Here is a 20,447-nt window from a genome sequence, read left to right as displayed (position 1 = left end):
GTGTTGATGGTAGGAGGTGGGTGCTATTACTGTGTAGGTCTTACCTGCGAGAGAAGTGAGGAACGTGCCCAGGGTCACATGACTAAGTGGTAGAGCCTGGATTCAAACCCACGCAGTCTGTCCCAGAGGCCAAGTGCAGGGTTGATAGAGGATGGAAAGAGAGAAGTTCCAGAAGAGTCCTCAGTTTTAACATCCCAGTGATTGGTGGGATGGTGTGATCCTCCACAGAGGAAGGACAACCAAGGGGCTTGGTAGGCAAGGGGAAGATGACGTTGGATTTTAAGAAGTTTGAGGTGCTTGTGGTGGATCCAGGTGCTGCCCAGCAGGCAGTTAGAAATCTGAGTCTGAAGCACTCCAGAAAGACTGAGGCTAGAACATTTCCCAAACTTCCTGACCACTGATGTTTTTTTTTCCCCCTCAGGATATTTTCTAGGGGCTCCGGGGTGGCTCAGATGGTTAAGTATCTGCCTTCAGCTCAGGTCATGATCTCCAGTTCCAGAGATGGAGTCCCACATTAGACACCCAGCTCAGCAGGAGTCTGCTTCTCCCTCTCCCTCTGCCTCTACCCCCTGCTTGTGCTCTCTCTGTCTCTCTATGTCAAATTAATAAATAAAATCCTTTTTTTAAAAGAATATTTTCTAAACTCTAATACATGGCTCACAAAGCAGACCTGCGTGGGACTTTGTGATGTTGTTCTTTTACTAGGATTAAGGAAGACCAAAAAAAAGTTTTTGGACAAATGAATTGCTGGAAGAAATGAAGAAATTTTAGTTTATGTTTTGAAACATTTTATAACAGAGAAGTAAATAAATGTGGCAGAATGGTGGTGGTTTTGGCATATATCTGTGGCTATGGTGGTGGGCTTGGTGTTCATGACTCATGATGTTCCTACACATCCTGGCTGAGGGAAGAAGATATTAGCAGAAAAGCTCAGGCAGCTGATGGACTGGACCAGAAAAACAGTGATAAGAATGAGTCATGCCATGTTCTATCATTTTGTACTAGAAACACCAAGAAACTATTATTGTGATGTTTACCACTCTACAGAAGTTTAGATCATGTGTAATCGCAATAGTGCTAGGGCGCCTGGGCGGCTCAGTCAGTTAAGCGTCTGCCTTCGACTAGGGTCATGATCTCAGGGTCCTGGGATGGAGTCTCACGTTGGCCTCTCTGCTCAGCGGGGAGTCTGCTTCTCCCTCTGTGATTTCCCTCCCTCTCTCTCTCTCAAATAAATAAAATCTTTAAAAAATATGCAAAGGTGCTGCTGAAGAATTTCAGATCTTGACAAATTCCTGGCAGCACTCCAGTGCATTCAACAAGGTATTTTTTGTAATGATGGATTATGATGAAAGCCCCGAGGCCTTTCAGATACACCAGTTGATGTCAGTTCCAAGTGTCCTCCACTTCTCTGCTGAGAGGAAGTTTATGTCGGATGACGTTTACCATTTGGAGGGAAGGGGTATCACAGCTGAGCATGTGGCTGAATGGGTAGCTGAGAGAACTGAGAGAAGAGAGACCAACATCAGCCTCAGACAGCCTACAGATTATCACGGCCCCTTCAAGCTGGGGATGTTTTTGGCTTTTATTGGTGGACTTGTGTATTTATGGAAATGGAATAGGAAATTTATTTTTAACAAAAACTTGTGGGCAGCTTTAGCTCTGTGTTTTGTGATTATGATGACATCTGGTCAAATGTGGACTTGTATAAAAAGAGCCCCATATGCTCAAAGGGATCCTCGAACAGGACACGTACATTATATCCATGCAGTGGGTTACTCTCAGTAGGTGGCAGAAATATACATCATTTCTCTGTTTATTGTGTGCATTATCCTGGGAATGGTGCTCATAGATAAAGCAGCCACATCTTGTTTGAACATTATAAAGAGGAAGATAATGAGCTCAACTGGCACGTGTCTAGTTGTAGTCTTCCGTTGGCTGCTCTTTGTCTTCAGAGTTAAAGAACCTAAGTATCCACTCCACATTCTCATGGGTTTTAAAGGATCCTAGAGATATAGATAATGAAGCAAGACATTTTTTAAAATGTGAAAAAAAAAAAATCCATGGAAGAGAAGAATGTGAACTCAAAACTTTTTTTTAAGTGATTGAGATTTAGCCACAGGAGACATGGAGTGCTTTGGCAACAACAAGCCATTTTCTTTCAAAATCTGTGAAGTATGATAATATATATCTTCTCTGTTCTCAATTTTCTCCTCCCAGTAAGTGTCAGAGATTACCGAATTTAGTGAATTCCGATGATTCAGATCCCCAGAGAGGTACAACTTCTATCCAACCAGAACAATGTTTAAAAGGATTTTAATTGCTAGTTGGTCAGCTGATCTTATTCTAATATGAAAAATAATACCTTGATAAGGTACCCCCACATCTAGCTACTGAAGATAACTATATTGCCTCTCCTGGAGGTGTATCTTGCACAGCCAATTTTGTGTGTTGTCTTCTGAAGCCAAAGTATCCTTCTGTAGAATGCACTTCCAATGCCCAGAGGCAAATACAGTATGTCTTAGTACTCTTGCCCAAGTCTTTCCTAATGAGGTGTGCTATTTTGCTGCTTGATCGTTGTAGACTTTATAAACTAACTGATTACCAGACTATAATTTCTCCATGATTGTTAACTTCCTTTTCTCTGGAGACACTTCACATAAATTATCTTTCCCTGTTTTTTCTTTCAAGTGGCTAATCTCTAACAAAATAGCAGTTCCCATTTTGGTGTTGACTTGAGGTTGTTTTCTATTTAATTTAAATCTAACAGGAAAATGGGTGTAAAGACAATTCACAGGATGAATGATAATTTCGTTCATCTTTTCCTATTTAGTAGCATGCGAAAATATCAGTTATTTCCAATATGCAGAAATGCCAAACTGAACATCTTAAAAGCTGTTCTATTTCAGCCTGTCTTCCCTCTTAAGCGGAAAAACAAAGTACAAATTCAAAGACTTTTTTTTCCCACTATCTTCTTTCTTGTCTTACGTCGATAAAGTTAAGTCCTAAACAGCTCACTAACATGCCTGGCAGATGACAGCAAAGACTGAAGTTGAGGTTTGCTAGTGAATCAAATTCTGGCCTTCCCTCTGGAAACTGCTGTTTTAGACATGTGACAACTGTGCTTGTGAAAATGTTTTTCAAGCAACAACTTAGTGTCACATTAAGAGTTTTGCTTTAAATTGGGACTGGCTTTGGCTATGTCTATAGTTAAGTAACTACCCTCCTCCAAAGTCTGGTGGAAGTTCTTGAGGTTTTATACAAGAGCTGTTTGCCAGCAGAGTTGGGTATCATTGTCCCAGAATAAATTATTATTATTATTATTTTTAACGTAAGCTCTACGCGCAACGTGGGGCTTGAATCAAGAGTTGCATGCTCTATAGACGAGCCAGCCAGGCGCCCCCCTACCTTTTTTTTTTTTTTTTTTTTAAACACAGAGTGGGTGGAAATACTTGACCTCTCTCACTTCAGGTATTTTTTTTCTTTGCTTGTACATTACTCCAAAGGGAACTGCTTGATTCTAGGCTTTTTCCCCAGTTTATTTTCAGCTGGTCTTGCACCTGTCTTGAGATCGCCAGGGCGCAGTCTTAGGTGAGGGTCATTTGTTTCACACAGTATGGTAGTCAAAAAAGGCTGGGGCTCCCATTACCCTTGCCCTGGAGGTTGAAACAAATTTTATTTCCCCACTTGGTTTTCTCTTCTTATCTCCAGAGCCCACTCTTCTTACATAAGAAAGAAAAATCTCAGTTAAAATGAATGGAAAGTGGCTTGCCATACTCAAAGTAAAATGTTATACTTTTATGAAGATTTTCAAATTAATATCTAAAGGGCCTTAACGTAGACACTAGTCATACTTTTGTATTAAAGGTTTAGATAGCACCTCTTACCAGATTTTAAGAAACACTATTCAAAGGGATACCACTCTTTTATAATCTAAACTTTTATAATCTAAAATCTATGAAAGCACAAAAATTAATTAGAAAAATTAAACTCACAAAATATATAAAGATGGTTAAGCAACCTTAATGTTACATTTGCATAAAATACAAAGCACATTTTGAATTATGTCTGAATGACAGTGGTTACTGAAATCCTGTCTGGGGCAGCATCAAAACTATTCCTATGGTCCTACCTGGGGTACCAAAAAAACTCCCCCCAAAACAAAAACTACTCCTATGTCCTGTTTTTGGTATTGGTTTTTGTAAGATAATGTGAAAATTCCATTTAGCAAGATTAAAGACAGAGTAATACTGTACATTTAGCAGTTTCAAGTACTTTCAGGTTATTTCTAAGTCACATAGCAAAAAAGTCTGTTAACGGTTTCGTTTCAGCTGAGAATCAGATGTCATATTAGGCTTCATAATCCTAAATCTCTAATGTGTCTGTTTTGTTTGTAATTATAAACACATTTTGAGTCCAAACATTATTCTTACCAGAAAATATTTTAGTAGAGACAAATATGAGAGAAGTGCTGCTTTCTATAAAGGCATTGCAAAGATTTTATAAACTGCAGAAATTGTACAAGTAACAAAAATGATGGAAGATAGGAAAACAATCATCTTCCTCCTACAGATAAGACTGAAGATTTTCGGTCCCCTTTACGATAAAAACATCTTAGCAAATATTGTAAAAATGATCACATCCTTTCCTGGCATTGACAGATGAACCTAATTAATTTTCTAAAAACATCTGCAAGGTATGAAAGTCTCAGCAGCCGAGAAGAATCTGTCAAATGATCGGACAACTGAAACATGGAAACCACGAGAACTTAAAGCTCAAGAGACGGATGGCCACCCCGTCTTTGGACTGCCACCTCATTTCTACATGCTTAAGTGTAGTGCTCTGAGCACCCTTTTCTATGAAGAAAGCTTCAGGCAGCTGAGCTCCAATATAATTGATTTGTTCTGTCCAGTTCATGTTTTCCTAATCAATCAGAGCAGTAGGCTGAGGTGTGCCTCAATAACCATGCTGCTTTTCTACACTTACCTATGTTACATGACAGCCTCTGTGATTTTTCAGAGCATGGCCTCAGAGTCATTGTTATACTATTTCCCCCATTTAACTGTATGCATTTGGGTATAATTATTTTTTGGAATTTTTCTATACCAGTGTAGTTAGTCGGCAAAGACTGACATTAGGGTGATTTTCTTCAATTGTCAAACTTATCAACTGACACATAGAGTTAAAAAACCACCATCACCCATCAGCATGTGTTAGTAAGCTAATTCTTGTTAGCGTTGGTAACAAGATCACAATCTGTCCTGTTAGGTTTAGAGTCTGGGGACATAGAGCTGGGAGAAGACTGTGTTGGGAATACATGTTAGCAGGAAGGGATGTTCTGAAAGACATAAATAGGCTTAGTGGAAATTATGAAGGGACAAGTTTTTTTCTTCTTTTTTCTTTAAAGCTCTGCGCCCAATGTAGGGCTTGAACTCATGACCCAGAGATCAAGAGTCGCATGCTCTATCCACTGAGTAAGCTGGACTTCTTCCAAGTAGTGAGCTACCCCCAGGGAAGGAGCACATCCTCAAAGGGATTATCTCATTTAATGTCCCAACAGCCTTACTATTATCTTCTTTTAATGGAGGAAACTGAGGCTTAGAAGCATCAAGGAACTTGTCCAGAGTATCATGCAAACAGGGTTTGAAGCCAGGACTTCATGACTCTTCAGTCGCGATCCTTTCCACTGCACACACTGATTCCTGTACCTAAGGCAGAGAGCTGTAATGAAGACCACACAATACAAAGTTTGGAGCAAAGCTTTTCTTTTTATTGCAATTATTAGTGAAATTTACACTTCAAACGGAAGCTAAGCAACACGAAAACCATTATATTTTTTAAATCGAGGATTAAAAACAAATACAACACAGAACCCTTCCAATATGCAGAATGGCAGAAAAAGGAGGACTGGTTCTGTCACAGGATATTCTAGTGACAGTTTGGCTCAGGAAGAATTATGACAATTTCTTTAACATAAAGTGTAAGTGACTGAACTGCTTAAAAAGCATCTTCTCCAAGCTTCTCAATCTCAACCCTAAGTATTTTGTAGTAATTTCTTGGGGAAGGAAACTTAACTGAAAGTAGAAAATTTGCTACCAAACTTTAATTACTGAAAAAAGCACTTTTGTTTAAAAACTTTATTTGCCTTCTGCTCATAATTACATATAGTCTTCAAGGAATTAAAATGACAACCAAATCCAAAGCCTGGCCCCCAAGTACACAGTGATAGAATTCGGCATCTAGTGTTTCTAATTATACACTGATTACATATATATAATAGTTTGCTCCCACCTCCACTTTCCTCTTAAAATGTGGCAGTCAAGTTTCGTATCATTCAAGATCTTATCTGGTCATACAGCATATTACAAACTCAGACTCCACTGTTTTAACTGATGTTACTGTGTAACCAAACATTAATAACAAAGTAAGGTTTACAAACATTTTGAAATTCTGCAGTCTTTATATTACTACAGTAAATTGTTCTTACTTATGAAAAGCCAACAAAAAATATAAGGCCAGACCAGGTGTAAGACAGGATGGGGAAGATGAGGAAGGAGGTTTGAGAGTCCATCATTTTACCATGCTGAACCTTGGTTTCAGCAGAAATATTTGGCAAGAATAGTTAGTGTGGAAAAGGAGGATGGAGAAAGAGGTTACTCCGATTTTATGTAATAATTCAGTTTTAAAACATACTGATATCAACCCCCAAAAATAGTTCACATCTGCAATACAAATAGGCACACACGGTCAAGATGGTTAAAAAGTAAAATTTAAAAGGCTATTTGTCCATCTGCAGGACATCTGCAGGTGGTCCCACCCTCCCCACATGTCCTATATTTACATTTTACTTTTCAGAAAAGCCCCTTTAAAAAGAGTGCTATTTCCTCCTCCATTACTTAGGGTTTAAAAAAAGCAGCAATTATCTGAAGTGGGAGCAGTTAGCAATGCTTTAAGGGTGTGCATTTGTGTGTAATATAAATGTTCTCCAGAGTGAGTTGCCAGATTACACTGGAATGGTTATATTACAATTTTAGTCCCCAAAACACGAAAGAAACACATTATTTTTTTCTATATAAATTTATGTAATACAGTGTTATAAACAAAGAATATTTATACACACACACACACACACACATACACACACACCCCACTGCTTCCCACAGTCTATGAATGCATCCATATACTAGTCCACAAGAATGATCTTTACTCACAAGATACAGTAATACTTTTATGGGTACATAACAGGAGACATTAAAGTGACACATTACAGCAAAAACTGCTTCATTAGAAGTATTCCTGATGTATCGATGTTCTTAGCTATCTCACTCAGCAAGGTGGACTTTTTGTTCATTTTCTAAGCCTGAATCTACCCAACTTTTCACTTTCCGTACCTATAATTCTCATTACCCTATAAAACGAAGACAGATACCGCCCATGTTAGCGATGAGCTGGGAAAAGCCCAACGGCCGCAACAAGAAGAGGTCAACATCTGTTGATTAAAAGTAAGCATTGAATGCACCCATACCCTGTGTACCTAAAATGCATCCTTTTTTTCTAAACAAATGAAAAACAAAAAACCAGGCTTGTCTGTTGCAAAAAAAGGAATTGCTTACACAACCTGTCGTGAGGTACCCTTTGTTACTTCCTAGAAACAGAAGCCCCTTCCCTCCAGAAAAATGGGTAAGCCTGTCAAAATGTGAAGGTTCTACCAACGATCTGTAAAGATAACTGGGTCAGACACCAATCATAGGCTGCCAGTATCACCTGCAGATGCTCAGAACTGAATTAAAATGAAGGAGAAAAACCTTTACTATATTTTAACTTTTACAGATACACGGTGATTGGAAAGCAAGGTTCAACTCTGCAAAGTGATGAATGAGATAATCACACTTTCCTTCTTAAAAACTAAGCCCCTACTCCAAAAAGAGGTACCAAAAATCTGACAACAAAGGGACGACTACCTGGTTGTACACCACCAGCCTCTGATGCCAACATGTATAGCAAAAATGCCTGAAGGCAAAGGCAAAGTTAATTTCTGATTATCTGATAGTTTTACCATATTAATCTAATTCAAAATACAATCGTAGCTGCCATAGCACCACTACAAGAAGTTTGGTTTTTGAAGTGACACTCTTGCCCAGGATTATTATAAAGAAAAATTCAGCCTGGGTATCTGGCAGGGGAGAAACAAACAGGGTACGTTTGTAAGTGCACATCATACCAGGATAAGGCCTAAGTTTCTCTTGTACCTGTTTGACAAAATGATCCATGGTCATGGAGAAGATAATTTCATAGAAGCAAACCGGAAATGAACCCTTCGTACAACACTCTTCTATGATATTGAACTTCTGAATACCTCTTCCTTTGGCGAACTCAAGCACTGTCACAATATCCAATTCTTACAACTTTGTGAGGTAGGTGAGGGCAGGCATTATCACTACCATTTCATGTGGAACTAGACCTGGAGGGATTGAGGAAATTGCCTAAGGACACAGGAAATTAGTGGCAGAGCTCTGACTGAACTCCCAAGTCTCTGGCTCATGTTTAGAGCCCTTTCTACTCTCAAAGGCAACACATTTTCCAACATTTTCCAGTTGTGGTCTTTGAAAAAGTTCCTGCATTCCAAAACACCTTATACTTTCTCCTTTACAGCTCAGGCTTGACTAGGAATTGGGTTGAATTAAAAAGTTTTTATAGAGAATTGTGCACACACCAAGAGGCATATGAGAGATACATCTATGTAATTGAAGTCTGAATAAATCGATACATAAATTAGGAGCAAAGAATAGTCAAGTGTTCATCCAATATAATTTTGACATATTTAAGAAGATGTGTCAGAATAAAAACCACAAGCATTTTAAAGTTTTAATCAGTCTGTCTGATTCATTAAAACCAGAAACTACATTAATTTGCCTTAAGAATATGGGGATCTCTATTACAGAAGGTTTAAATATTACTTTCAAGAATAATTTATCACTTTAATATATTTCTGATATATATCCTGTTCACTTTATCACTCTCTAGTTAGCAACAAAATTTATGGCTAGAGATAATATCTGTGGTGTTAACACTTTCAATCTTAATTCTCACTGAACAGAGTTAGAGTTTCTTTCCATCTGTAAACTAAAGGTACGTTCTAATGAGTCTCATTGTATCTCTCTTTTGCTTTATCCCTCCCCTTTGAGAGAGAGAGAGAGAGAGAGAGAGAGAGAGAGAGAGAGAGAATATGGGTCAGGGTGGGGAAGAAAAGAACTGCACAATTCATAAATGGCATAAAACGTCCATTATATCACAAAACAGAATGATGGCACTCAAGCAAATTAAATGGTATGTTCAAAGGAAAAACCGTGGAACCCAAACATGAAAACAGTGCTCAGATAGTCTCTCAATCAAGCTATAACTTGTGGTGTGTGATCCTCCTTCCCCAAGTATTTTAAAGACTCTATTATTTACTCAGAGTGGAATTCTGTATAAATGACCTTTAAATCCTTTTTCTTTTCTTCCCTTTTTAAAGAGGAGAAAGGGGTTGCACCCTGGGCTAAAAACGAGAAAGCTCCTGGAAAACACTGTAAGACTCTTCTTTTAGGGACATACTATTAGAAAATTTCTCATAGTGCTTACTATTCCTGATATTTGAGTTAGAAAAAGAGCACATACACATTTGCAGGGTTGTCATCAATAATATGAGATAACTCCCTTTCTTTGAAACAGGGAGGTATTTGCAAGTTAATTACCATTGGAGATCCAAGTCTGTTGCTACCAAAACCAAAGCTTCCTCTTGTTAAGCAACCTGGGCCCAGATTGTATCCATTAACCTGGCTGAACTATGTTAGGCAAGACTTTCCCTTCATTACAACGTTATCTGTGTTTTCCCCAAATCCTTCACCAAAAACTTTTCTTTACAGGAAAGGCTACCTTGTCTGGAAAGGTCCTGCTTGGCGTTTTCTATGTAAAGGGAAAAGCCATGTCAGTAGCAATGCCATGGCTCTATTTAAGGATAAATACTTCATTTAATTTCTTTGTTATAATTCAGAAGCAACTTCCAAGACTTCTCTAACTTATCTGAATTAAAATGAAGGAGAGCAGCTTTAGGTCGGGGACAACAGCAGAAAATAAATTTAGGTTACAGAAAACTCTTCTCAGGTCTCTTCTGTAGGTTCATAGAGCAAGTCCCTCTTTTACAACGTGGTTGTGAGAACTAGGCAAATATGACCCACCTGTAAGGTATCTAAGGATCCCAGCAAAGAAACCTTTCCCACATCCCCTTACTATACACATCTCACAGTCCCACCAGTCCATTTCTTTACAAAGACCTCCTGTTTCCATAGGTTCTTAGAGTAAAGATAGTCACATCTGCAAAACTTAGTAGAGTTCTTCCTTGTTTGGTTCTAAAAATATTATTATAGGGTCAAATTAAGGACTTTTGTTTGTCCTTCCAATTAAAGCATGGAGTAAATAAGGATGGAAAGTTTCAGGCATTAAATACCAGAGTAATCTTCTCTAGTCTCTGGCCACAGCCTGTTAAACTTCAAACAAAAATTATAGATGTAAACACAGTTAATTTTTGGAAATAATAAAACCCAAACCAGCCAAGTTCTAATACCAACACACCCATCTGTTTTCCACTCGTATAGGACTGTTCACGAGAGTTCTTTTTTGGGATGAACCATTACTTACTGCACAAGTATTTCTTAGGAGGTGGACTATAAACAGGAACATGTCACCGAGTACTTGTACTTGGTGACTCAGTACTGATGCCAGGTACCTTGATTTATGGAGCCAACAGTTAAAAGAGAAAAATAAGCTCTGTGTGTCAGGTTCCTATGAATTTTCAGAAGGAAAAAAAAGAAATAAAGGACTATTTCTATACCAGGTTGCCTTAAAAATGTTGGTCTGCAAGAATTACATGCCTGTCAACCTAGGACAATGTTGAAACATAATGAATAAAACTATTAATGTTATAAGCACAATAAATATCCTCAAGAGGTGGCATATACTTACAACAAAAATATATCTTGACTGCTTGAAACATATTTAGTAGCAACAAATTCCTATAACCAGAGTACCAGTCTTCAATTAATGCTTAATGTGGGGATGAAGGAAGTAGCTGAGAATAGTACATAATTAAAAAAAAAAAAACTGTAACTGGCAAAAATGCAGAAAGAAATATGACTAATGTCTATAGGAAATCATATGCTGATTCACTTTAAATTATAAAATTTTACATAATAGAACATTTTCCTAATTATAACTACTTGAAACTTCCTCATTTACCCCCTCAGTGGAAAGAATAGGGTACAGCAAAATGTCATACACTGAGCCCCAATAATTTAGAATTTAAAACTCAGAGGATGGGATAAAATTTATCCTCTAAATTCTTACAGAAAAGTGGCTTTCCAAGCAAATTCACAATGTAAAAATACTATGGAAATATTTTACTTGCTTAAGAGAATTCACTCTTTTCACGTGCCTTTGTAAAAAGTGTGCACTGCAATACAAATAATCTTATCTATTCACTAGGAAACTGGAGTGACCATAATTGCTTGAAATTAATATTCTATAATCAATACTTTTCATTGACTTCTGATTAATTTGCATTCACAAATTATTACTTAGATTTTTAATTAACTGAAATACTGTATTAATCAGTCTATCTGCTTTTCTTCCTAGCCACTTACACTCTGTTTCTTCACTGATGCTCAGGGTTGAATCAACTTTGAAAGTATGCTAGGGAAATGATCGGGGTAGCAAATCTTTCATTTAATATAACTATGGGCATGGGGAGGAGATCTCCTTTCAAATTCAATTATCAATGACTTCTGGATCATTTGTTATTTGTTTCCCAGGCCTATAAAAATATCATAATCCTAATGCTGGATGATGTGGGCATTTAAATAATTTCAATGTAGTTCAAATTAAAAAAAAGAAATGTAACAATCATTTATTAGACAAGTTGCCCCAAAATTGCAGATCAGGTAAAATAAATCCAATCTGTTAGTGTTAGTTTGCTACTTAAGGGAAAAAAAAACTAACTTATATAAAAGCCCCATTTCCCCTCCACATTTAGAAATCTGTCTAAAGACTGTCTTTAATGCCCACTATATAAACAACATTAAATATTCTAAGTTAAAAAATAGTGTTAACGGTTTATTGGTAAAAATCCAAACTCTAGACTTTAGTTTGGTTGGTATATTAACATTCCATCTTAATCTTTGCTAATATTACAAAGAAAGAGGAAAAGCTAGAAATATCTATAAAAATAAAATACCTTAAAACCAACATCTAAGCAAAATATAAAAGTTGCACACAAATTGCCAATAAATATAAACATCACAATAGAAAATTAATATTAAAAAATAAACTCATAATTGCTATTAAGACATTATAAAAAATGAAAAAGTTTAATGTGCACGTATATTTGCAAACAGACACAGTACACTCCAAACAATCGATATAATTTTACTATCATTATTACATAATGCAGCATACAAGGTTACTGAGGTGTGGTGTTTTTTTGTTTTTAGTCTATTCTTTTCTGGAGAAATGCTCACCAAATTCACAAGAACTGGTTAGGTGATCATTTACTGCTGTTTACTAGTACTAGTAAACAGTCCACGGGAAAACTGCTTTCTGGTAGATTGCTACATTTCTAGTAAGTATGAATGGTTCTGCTATTACCCTTCATATTGCTTATTTCCTCCAAAGCCCAATTTTGCATGTTGCATTTCTAATTAACTGACCATACCCTTTTAGATGCACTGTCATCATTTTTCATAGTTTCCCCCATGGTAGAAAAAAAGAATCACTTAAAATATTTTTTGGTGACTAAAAAAGAGAATTTCCCTAAAGATAGAGATAAAATCACTTGTTCTCTTAAACTAATTTCCATGATGACTTGGCTCTCCTTTTATATATAAGCAGTCTTCTTTAATAAATATTAATTAGAAAAGGATGCCAACAGATATTTACAGAAGGGTCAATCTATGCTTAAAAAAAAAAAAAGAAAAAGAAAAAAGAAAGGTAGTCTATGACATACAATTTCCTGGCAAGTTACCTTCCCCTTTGGGCACTTGCTACCATACCTATACTCTTGTTAAAAAGTTTAGCAGATTTGCTGTTTTATGTGCCTTACAGATTACCTTTAACACAGCTGAGAACTGAAAGGGTTAATTGTTTAAAATTTACTTTTTGAATTTACAAAATACATTTGGTGAGCATTTACCTAGATGCTTTACTGAATAAAACCTTTACTTGGTTCCCTTGGACCAGATTCAGGACAACAAATAACATTATTATGAAACTGTCACACTCTTGGAGTTCTAAAATAATTTATCTTTTAAACGTTGTCTCGTGCTATTTGAAAAATAAAAATCTACAGCACCATCTTCTGAAAAGGCACTTTCTAAGAACCGCCTTACTTTAAAAAATGATTTAAAAATTTAATTTAGCTCTACCCTGAAGAATATCTTTGCTTTACTGAGACCCTAACATAGATACATTAGGTTTTGGTTGTTTCAGACATTGATTTCAAAAAGGAAGGGAGACCAATGGCTGGACAGATCAATTAACAGGATCTTAATTTTGTCACACTCTTTGTTACCTGAATCTTCAACAGGGTTTCTTGTTGGTAAATCTCAACCTTCCATATTAAATTTATTATCTATTTTTAATTCAAATTAAAATCTTTAGTTTCCATACTTTAAGAACATTAGATTCTTGAGGTTTAATGAACACTGTAAAAATCTAGAGTACTATCTTTGCTGGGTAAAGAAAAATAAAATTCAGCTAGCAGTAGACAGTATTAGCACAAGCCTTGATCATTTTACATTAGTTAAAAAAAATTATTTTGACCGACATGGAAAATTATAAACTAAAATGTACCATTTTTAAAGTAGGAAAAAGTCAAAAAATATTTTTTCCCTTTGAGATATCTATATAAAGAGAGAAGAAGTGAGAGGGGGACAGAGAGATTAAATTTTTTCCTCCTGAGGGTCAGCTTAGGTTTCATAATCATGGTATCATTTCTAACACTGTCACTGATCAAGAATGTTCTTAGTACAAGCAGAAATTTTTTTTAAAAAGATTTTTTGGAGAAAACTTTCACATTTCTGTACTGATTTTATACATCTATTCTTGGCTTATTTATTTTGACTCCTATAGAATCATGAAAGTGCTTTATATGATCAAATGGGAGGGATATAGGAAAATAAAGACAGACTCTAGAGTCAGGGTTATACTGCCACTCAGGGAGGCCTCACTTGATAAATATAAAGTCTCCCAACTATTATTATTGGAGCTTTAAGACATCCATGAATTCTCAAGAAGAATGAAAAGGGTTAAAACTTTGTATGGATAAAAAAAGCAAAATAAAGATGCCAAGCCAATGATGTCTTTTTGCAGCTTGACTGATAACTCACAAAAGATAATTTAAGTAGCGAGTTACTGATAGGAGCAACCTGTCTTTAAAAAATACTCAATAGGAGAACATCTAAGAGATGATTTAACCAAATATTTAACTCAGGTTTAATGATACCAAATAAAAATTATACAGAGTTATCAGTTAAGCTTTTTGGCAAAATATTTCTATCAAGTTTGAAATAGCAAGACTACAGAATATTCTAGCTGAATCCAAGTGGCTAGCTTGATGGATTTCATAAAAATCACCACCCTTGGCAAATTCATGTTAGCCTCTGAAAACACCAAATTTCTTTAACAACAGTCTCTAATTCCTGGCCTATAATCGTCTAATTACTTCAGATCTATTACTGGCACTCTGAGTGTTGACCTCTTCCTTAAACACTGAGATCCTCTGCCAGCCATTTCTACTGAATGGCAACTCAGATTTTATTTCCTTTAAGTCTGTCATGACTAAGCCTATCATGCTGTCATACTAAAATCCATTACAAAATATACAAGTAAACATGAGGCAGTGGTGGGTCATCAGAGAACCTAGTTTGGAAAACTAGTATGAGTCTTTAGAAGGCTAGGAGTCCCTATGCTAGAAGGTAGAGATGAATCTTTATCAAGTGCCTTCCACAACACCCAGTACATTCCTACTAGAATCCCTCTAGACTCTTCTAAGAGAAATAAATTAATAGATTACAAACAGGTATATTTCCATAGAAGAACTTTTTTTTTTCTGAGTAACTTGTTAAAAGGTAAAATATTAAAAAATAAAGGGCATTTGTACTTCTGTGAAAATATGCCAAAAACCAGTACTGAGGAGATTGAGGTACCCTTTTGCGAAACCGCTAAAGTAAAAATCCACACGTCTAAAACAGTATCCTAATATTAAATTGAAGCTAAAATGGCAGCACCCTTTGTTACCTTGTTATTTCATGTTCTTAATCTTATTTAGGAAAAAAAAAAGGGGGGGTGTCTAACACTAGCCTCCAATCCTGCTCATCTCCTTATCCTTTAGTGCAGTAACTGTCAGACTCTTCAAAATTAAATAAATATAGCAGCTACAGTATTATGAATGTATGGTCCTCAATGCCAATAACTTGATACTGTAATAACATGTATCAGCACTTTACCCAGACACATTTGCCATCCAGAATATACATTAAACTCCCAACTCTTCTTCACATGAAAATCAATTATACCAGTGGCAGGGACTGATATTTTAAAGTCACTCTTATGCATCATAGAAAACAGCAGACCAAAATTTAGCATTCATTATATAGTTTAGTGAGCAAACGCAGGAACAGAAAGGTCATTGTTGAGTTTCATGACCTTTAAATTCAAAACAATCTTTTTAAAAATTTTTTAATAAAAAAAGATCAGGAATTCTACACCAGAAGTGAATAATTAAAACAAATTTCAAAAAGTATTTGCCACCTGGTCTTTTAAATTCTAAGCACAAGGCTTCTTTTAATTAAGTTTGATATACCAGTTTGTTAGCAAAATATACTATACATATTCTTTCAAGTTAACCAACCTTAAACTAGCAATGTGAAACTGTAAGAAAGAAACCCTAAAAAAGAATTCACTTTAAAGGTAAAGCTTTATATTTAAAAAATTGTTTTTCCTCAGTAAAAGTCCTAAATAGATTTAAATTATGGGCTTCATTCTAGTACATGGAAACTAAATAACTGAAAATTAGGTGAAGCAGTAGAGAAAAGGTATCTACAGTTCTTTCCTGGGCCCTACAGTTTCCCACATTAAGTCTGTGTAACTTCTATTGGTAAAGGAAGGTGTTTTACTCATACTGAGAAAGCATACAGCAATCAAGGTTTTAGCATCTAGGGTACACTATTTTCTTCTATTCATGTTCCTGATTATATTCAGTGAAATTTCAATGTTAAAAAAAAAAATACATGCTTTATAGAAAATTTTTGGAGGAGAGGGGGAGGGTTGGGAGAAAAAATATATATACTATACAAATATTACTTCATGTAAAGAGCTTTGAAACAGTGTTGTAAATTGCATTTCAGACACTTCAATAATAAACATACAAAATACAGTACTTTCTTAGTTTTCTGGCAGAGGAACGAAAGATTTCATACCTGTTGGAGGACATGGGCTCAGATTTTAGGCTCAAAATACAGTAAATTGTCAATAAGAGTGGATTACAGGTAAGAGAGAAACTAAAGAGCTAATCCATTTGTTATCATGTGCAGATGGAATTCTGAAAGGTTTAACAATGCCCACTGGAAATAATCTGTAGTATCTATACTCTGAACCAGTGCAAAAAAGAAAAAAAAAAGTTAAAATGCAATTTTCATGAGTCACAAAGTGCAACGCTCCCCTGAATCCAATGTTACCGATGAACTCAATTTTGATAGCTCTATAATACTTTTTAATATCGTAAAGTGAAATCAATAAAACGGAAGTTTTGTAAAACCTTTTCCACATTTCAGTGATTTAACTTAAAATGATCAAAATCCTAATTCCTTTGCCACCATAACCCTAATTTTAAAAGGAAAGTTACACTGCTGATAAATTGACAAAAAATGTTTTAAAAATATCATTTTATATTTTCCTGATTCATTTGAGTAAATGAAAATGGGCACCCAACCCAGTATGATTGTTCAATAAACGTGATTTATTTTCAAAGAAGTAAATGTCTTCTAAATCTTAAGCTATTCACGGGCTTTTCTTTTCTTTCTTCCTTTCTTTTTTTTTTTTAAGTAGGCTCCATGCCCAATGTGGGGCTTGAACTCACAACCCCGAGATCAAGAGTCCCGTGCTCTAGCGACTGAGCCAGCCAAGCGCCCCTACTCACTGTCATTTCTTAAATCAAAGCTCAACTCTATCTTTAATATTCAAGGTCAGACTTACTTAGGAAATTTAACTTCCTTCATTTTCATTATGATTTTTAAAAGACAGGCTTTAAACTTGAAAAATTATAAAACTTTCCTTCTGAAATTAAGGCTGTATTACTTTGCCCTTTTAAAATTATGGAGGTGCCTGTTTCTCCCACTACCCGTGGTAAAGATATCAAACAGACACAGCTTTCCTTTAAAACTACTTATTGCACTAAAAGACAGCAAAAAAAAGTTGTCAGTTCTTAAAATAAACATGATTACATTTCTATAAAAGATGTTGCCAATACAGTTCTCTATTAAAGCACTATTCTAATAAATATAAAAGAAAAGGAAGCTGTACTTCAAAACACATACATATATGTTTATATATACACACATATATATAAAAATATATATATATGAAAATCACATTAAGGTATGAGAGGCAGCAAGTAAACTAGCAAAAAAAAAATAAAATAAAAAAAAAAACCCCTCAATAACCCCTTCTCTCTCTCCACCCAATTTCAGAGGCCTCAACCCTAAAGAGTTCCAATCATTTAGAATATTTGCCCTTTATAAAAGCTACAAGGGATTTTCATGTATAACGCAGAGAAACAGAAGGCTAAATTTAGAATACATATCACTTATAGAGAGGAATTTCTGAGTTACAACTTTTGACAAGGCTTTATATTCATAGCAGCTTTAACAAACTAAAGAAAAAGAATAGTTTAAGGTTGCTACTGCTTATGTACACATTCTACAAATGGCAAATGTAAATTCAGAGCAGGAGGGGGCAGACACACACTCTCACAGAAACATTATATATATATATATAGTTACATATATATATATATAATAATTTTGTTTCTTAAGAAAGCAGTATCAAGAGTTGAGGACTTGGAATTGTGTATGAGACAAGAGACCGGAGTAGGGTGTGCAAAATAAAAATAAAAATCTAGTTTGCCATGCTTCATATCCAAATGAACCAGATACACGAACATCTGAATGTCACTGGTAGCATTAGGAAAAAAAAAATGTAGGAGATGAAGGAAAGGGAGGTAGAGAGAAAAATCAAAGTGGTGTTGGTAAGATAATAAAAGGGAAAGAAAGTTCCCCAAAGGAATGAACTATAAAATACACGCAACAGACACATATATATCTATTATCAATGTAGATCCAGATATATATGCATATGAAGTATACATGTATATATTTAAAATATACACAGATACCTTTTACAAGAATACACGAATGCACATTAATTTTTTTGCACACATAATCGTGAACAATCACTTTGATTATTCATGTAGGTGTGTGTTTTTTTTAAACTGTCATTTACTTTTTCTTTACTTTTTTTGCAAAGATAGTTGTGCTGCCAAGCAACTTGAGGTAAAGGCATTAAAAGGGTTAGACTACAAGAAAGTGAAAACAAAACAATGGCGATACTTCCTAAGGAGACCGCACAAAAAAGCAGTTGGCTGGTTTCATATTGCATAATGGTGCTGTGTTCCTTGATGAAGTAAACAATCTTCCTTGTATCAACATAAAAATCAGACACTGGTCCCCACACAGTGTTGGCTGCTGTATGGCTGGAGGCATCCCCACTCAACTGACTCCACTGGAAACATATGCTGTATGTCGATGCACCTTTCAGTTCTTCCTCTCAGAGAATATTCTTGGACTTTTTAAGCAAAGTACATTGTGCGTAAGGTATCTTGGTGAATCTGTACAGCCTTGGCAAGAGCTTGTGGATCTCGTCCGTTGCTCTGTCCTGAAACGTGACTTCCTTCAGCACTGTAAGAGAAGTGGCAATGAACACAAAAACAAACCCTATTCTGATGTAGTAATTTTGAAAAATATTACTTGTAGAAAATTTCAAAAATATTAGAAAATAGAAGCTGGTATAATGAATTGCTACATTTCTATCACCCAGCTTCAATAATTATTAACTCGAGGCCAATTTTGTCTTACTTCTCTTGCCTCCCCAGGATTGTTTAGAAGTAAAACCCAGGCATACTATCATTTTGTCTATCAACAACAATCTCTCCCTTGAATGAATTTGGCAAAGCAACTAAATCACTATACCATTCTAGTACTAATAAGCCTAAAGTGTACCTTTTAATGGGAACCCTTATTTTGGGCAGTCAGTTCGCCTATGGCTGCTTTTCACATGGATCACTGACTCCTCTAACAGTCTTTGGAACTTTAATTCTAAATGGCAGTACTTTATGGTGAACAGGAAGGAAACTACATGGAAACACTCAAGAGAGATTTCTCAAGAAAAGTCCTAACATGCCGACCATACTTGCATTTGAGTGAAAATCTCTATTTGTTGTGTTTTTTATTACCTGTCATGTTCTTTGTCCACGAGATGATATCTGGCTCTGAATGCTACCAGGTGAGCATAATACGCTGGTGCAGGTATAGAAACAGATCGTGTACAGCGCACATAAGTGTGGCAGAGCTGGTAAGTTAGCAGCTGAAGTTCATCTGCAGTAAAGCAGTTATCATCCCATAAAACATGATAGTGTGAAGGACGGCTGGTACCCTGTAGAGAGGCAATGGCATATTCTGTTTTTTTTTTTTTTTAAGATTTTATTTATTTGACAGAGAGAGACAGCTAGAGAGGGAACACAAGCAGGGGGAATGAGAAAGGGAGAAGCAGGCTTCCTGTGGAGCAGGGAGCCCGATGCGGGGCTCGATCCCAGGACCCTGGGATCATGACCTGAGCTGAAGGCAGACGCTTAACAACTGAGCCACCCAGGTGTGCCCCATATTCTGTTGATTTCTAAACTTTTTTTTTTTTAAGATTTTATTTTTTATTTATTTGACAGAGACACAGTGAGAGAGGGAACACAAGCAGGGGGAGTGGGAGAGGGAGAAGCAGGCTTCCTGCAGAGCAGAGAGCCCGATGCAGGGCTCGATCCCAGGACCCTGGGACCATGACCCAAGCCGAAGGCAGAAGCCTAACCGGCTGAGCCACCCAGGTGCCCCTGCTGTATTTATTTATTTATTTATTTAATTTATTTATTTATTTTTAAAGATTTTATTTATTTGACAGAGAGAGATACAGTGAGAGAGGGAACACAAGCAGCAGGATTGGGAGAGGGAGAAGCAGGCTCCCCACAGAGCAGGGAGCCCGATGCGGGGCTCAATCCCAGGACCCTGGGATCATGACCTGAGCCGAAGGCAGACGCTTAA

General features: G+C 36.2%; 1 protein-coding gene across 1 annotated transcript in view; it reads right to left on the bottom strand.

Moving 5' to 3' along the window:
* Positions 1–18,931: 18,931 nt before the first annotated feature.
* Positions 18,932–20,447, bottom strand: part of LOC110574889 (protein argonaute-3) — a 124,099-nt gene continuing 122,583 nt past the window's right edge. Inside the window, exons 18-19 of the mRNA XM_021683695.2 lie at positions 19,595–19,794; positions 18,932–19,040 (exon numbers count right to left, since the gene is read on the bottom strand). Coding sequence (XP_021539370.1) covers positions 18,932–19,040; positions 19,595–19,794 — 309 coding nt within the window. The remainder of the gene's footprint in view (positions 19,041–19,594; positions 19,795–20,447) is intronic.

This window comes from Neomonachus schauinslandi, chromosome 4 (genome assembly GCF_002201575.2).
Source record: "Neomonachus schauinslandi chromosome 4, ASM220157v2, whole genome shotgun sequence".
Taxonomy (NCBI): Eukaryota; Metazoa; Chordata; class Mammalia; order Carnivora; family Phocidae; genus Neomonachus; species Neomonachus schauinslandi.
The sequence above is the reverse complement of the archived record's forward strand: the minus strand, read 5'-3'. Positions and strand labels throughout refer to the sequence as shown.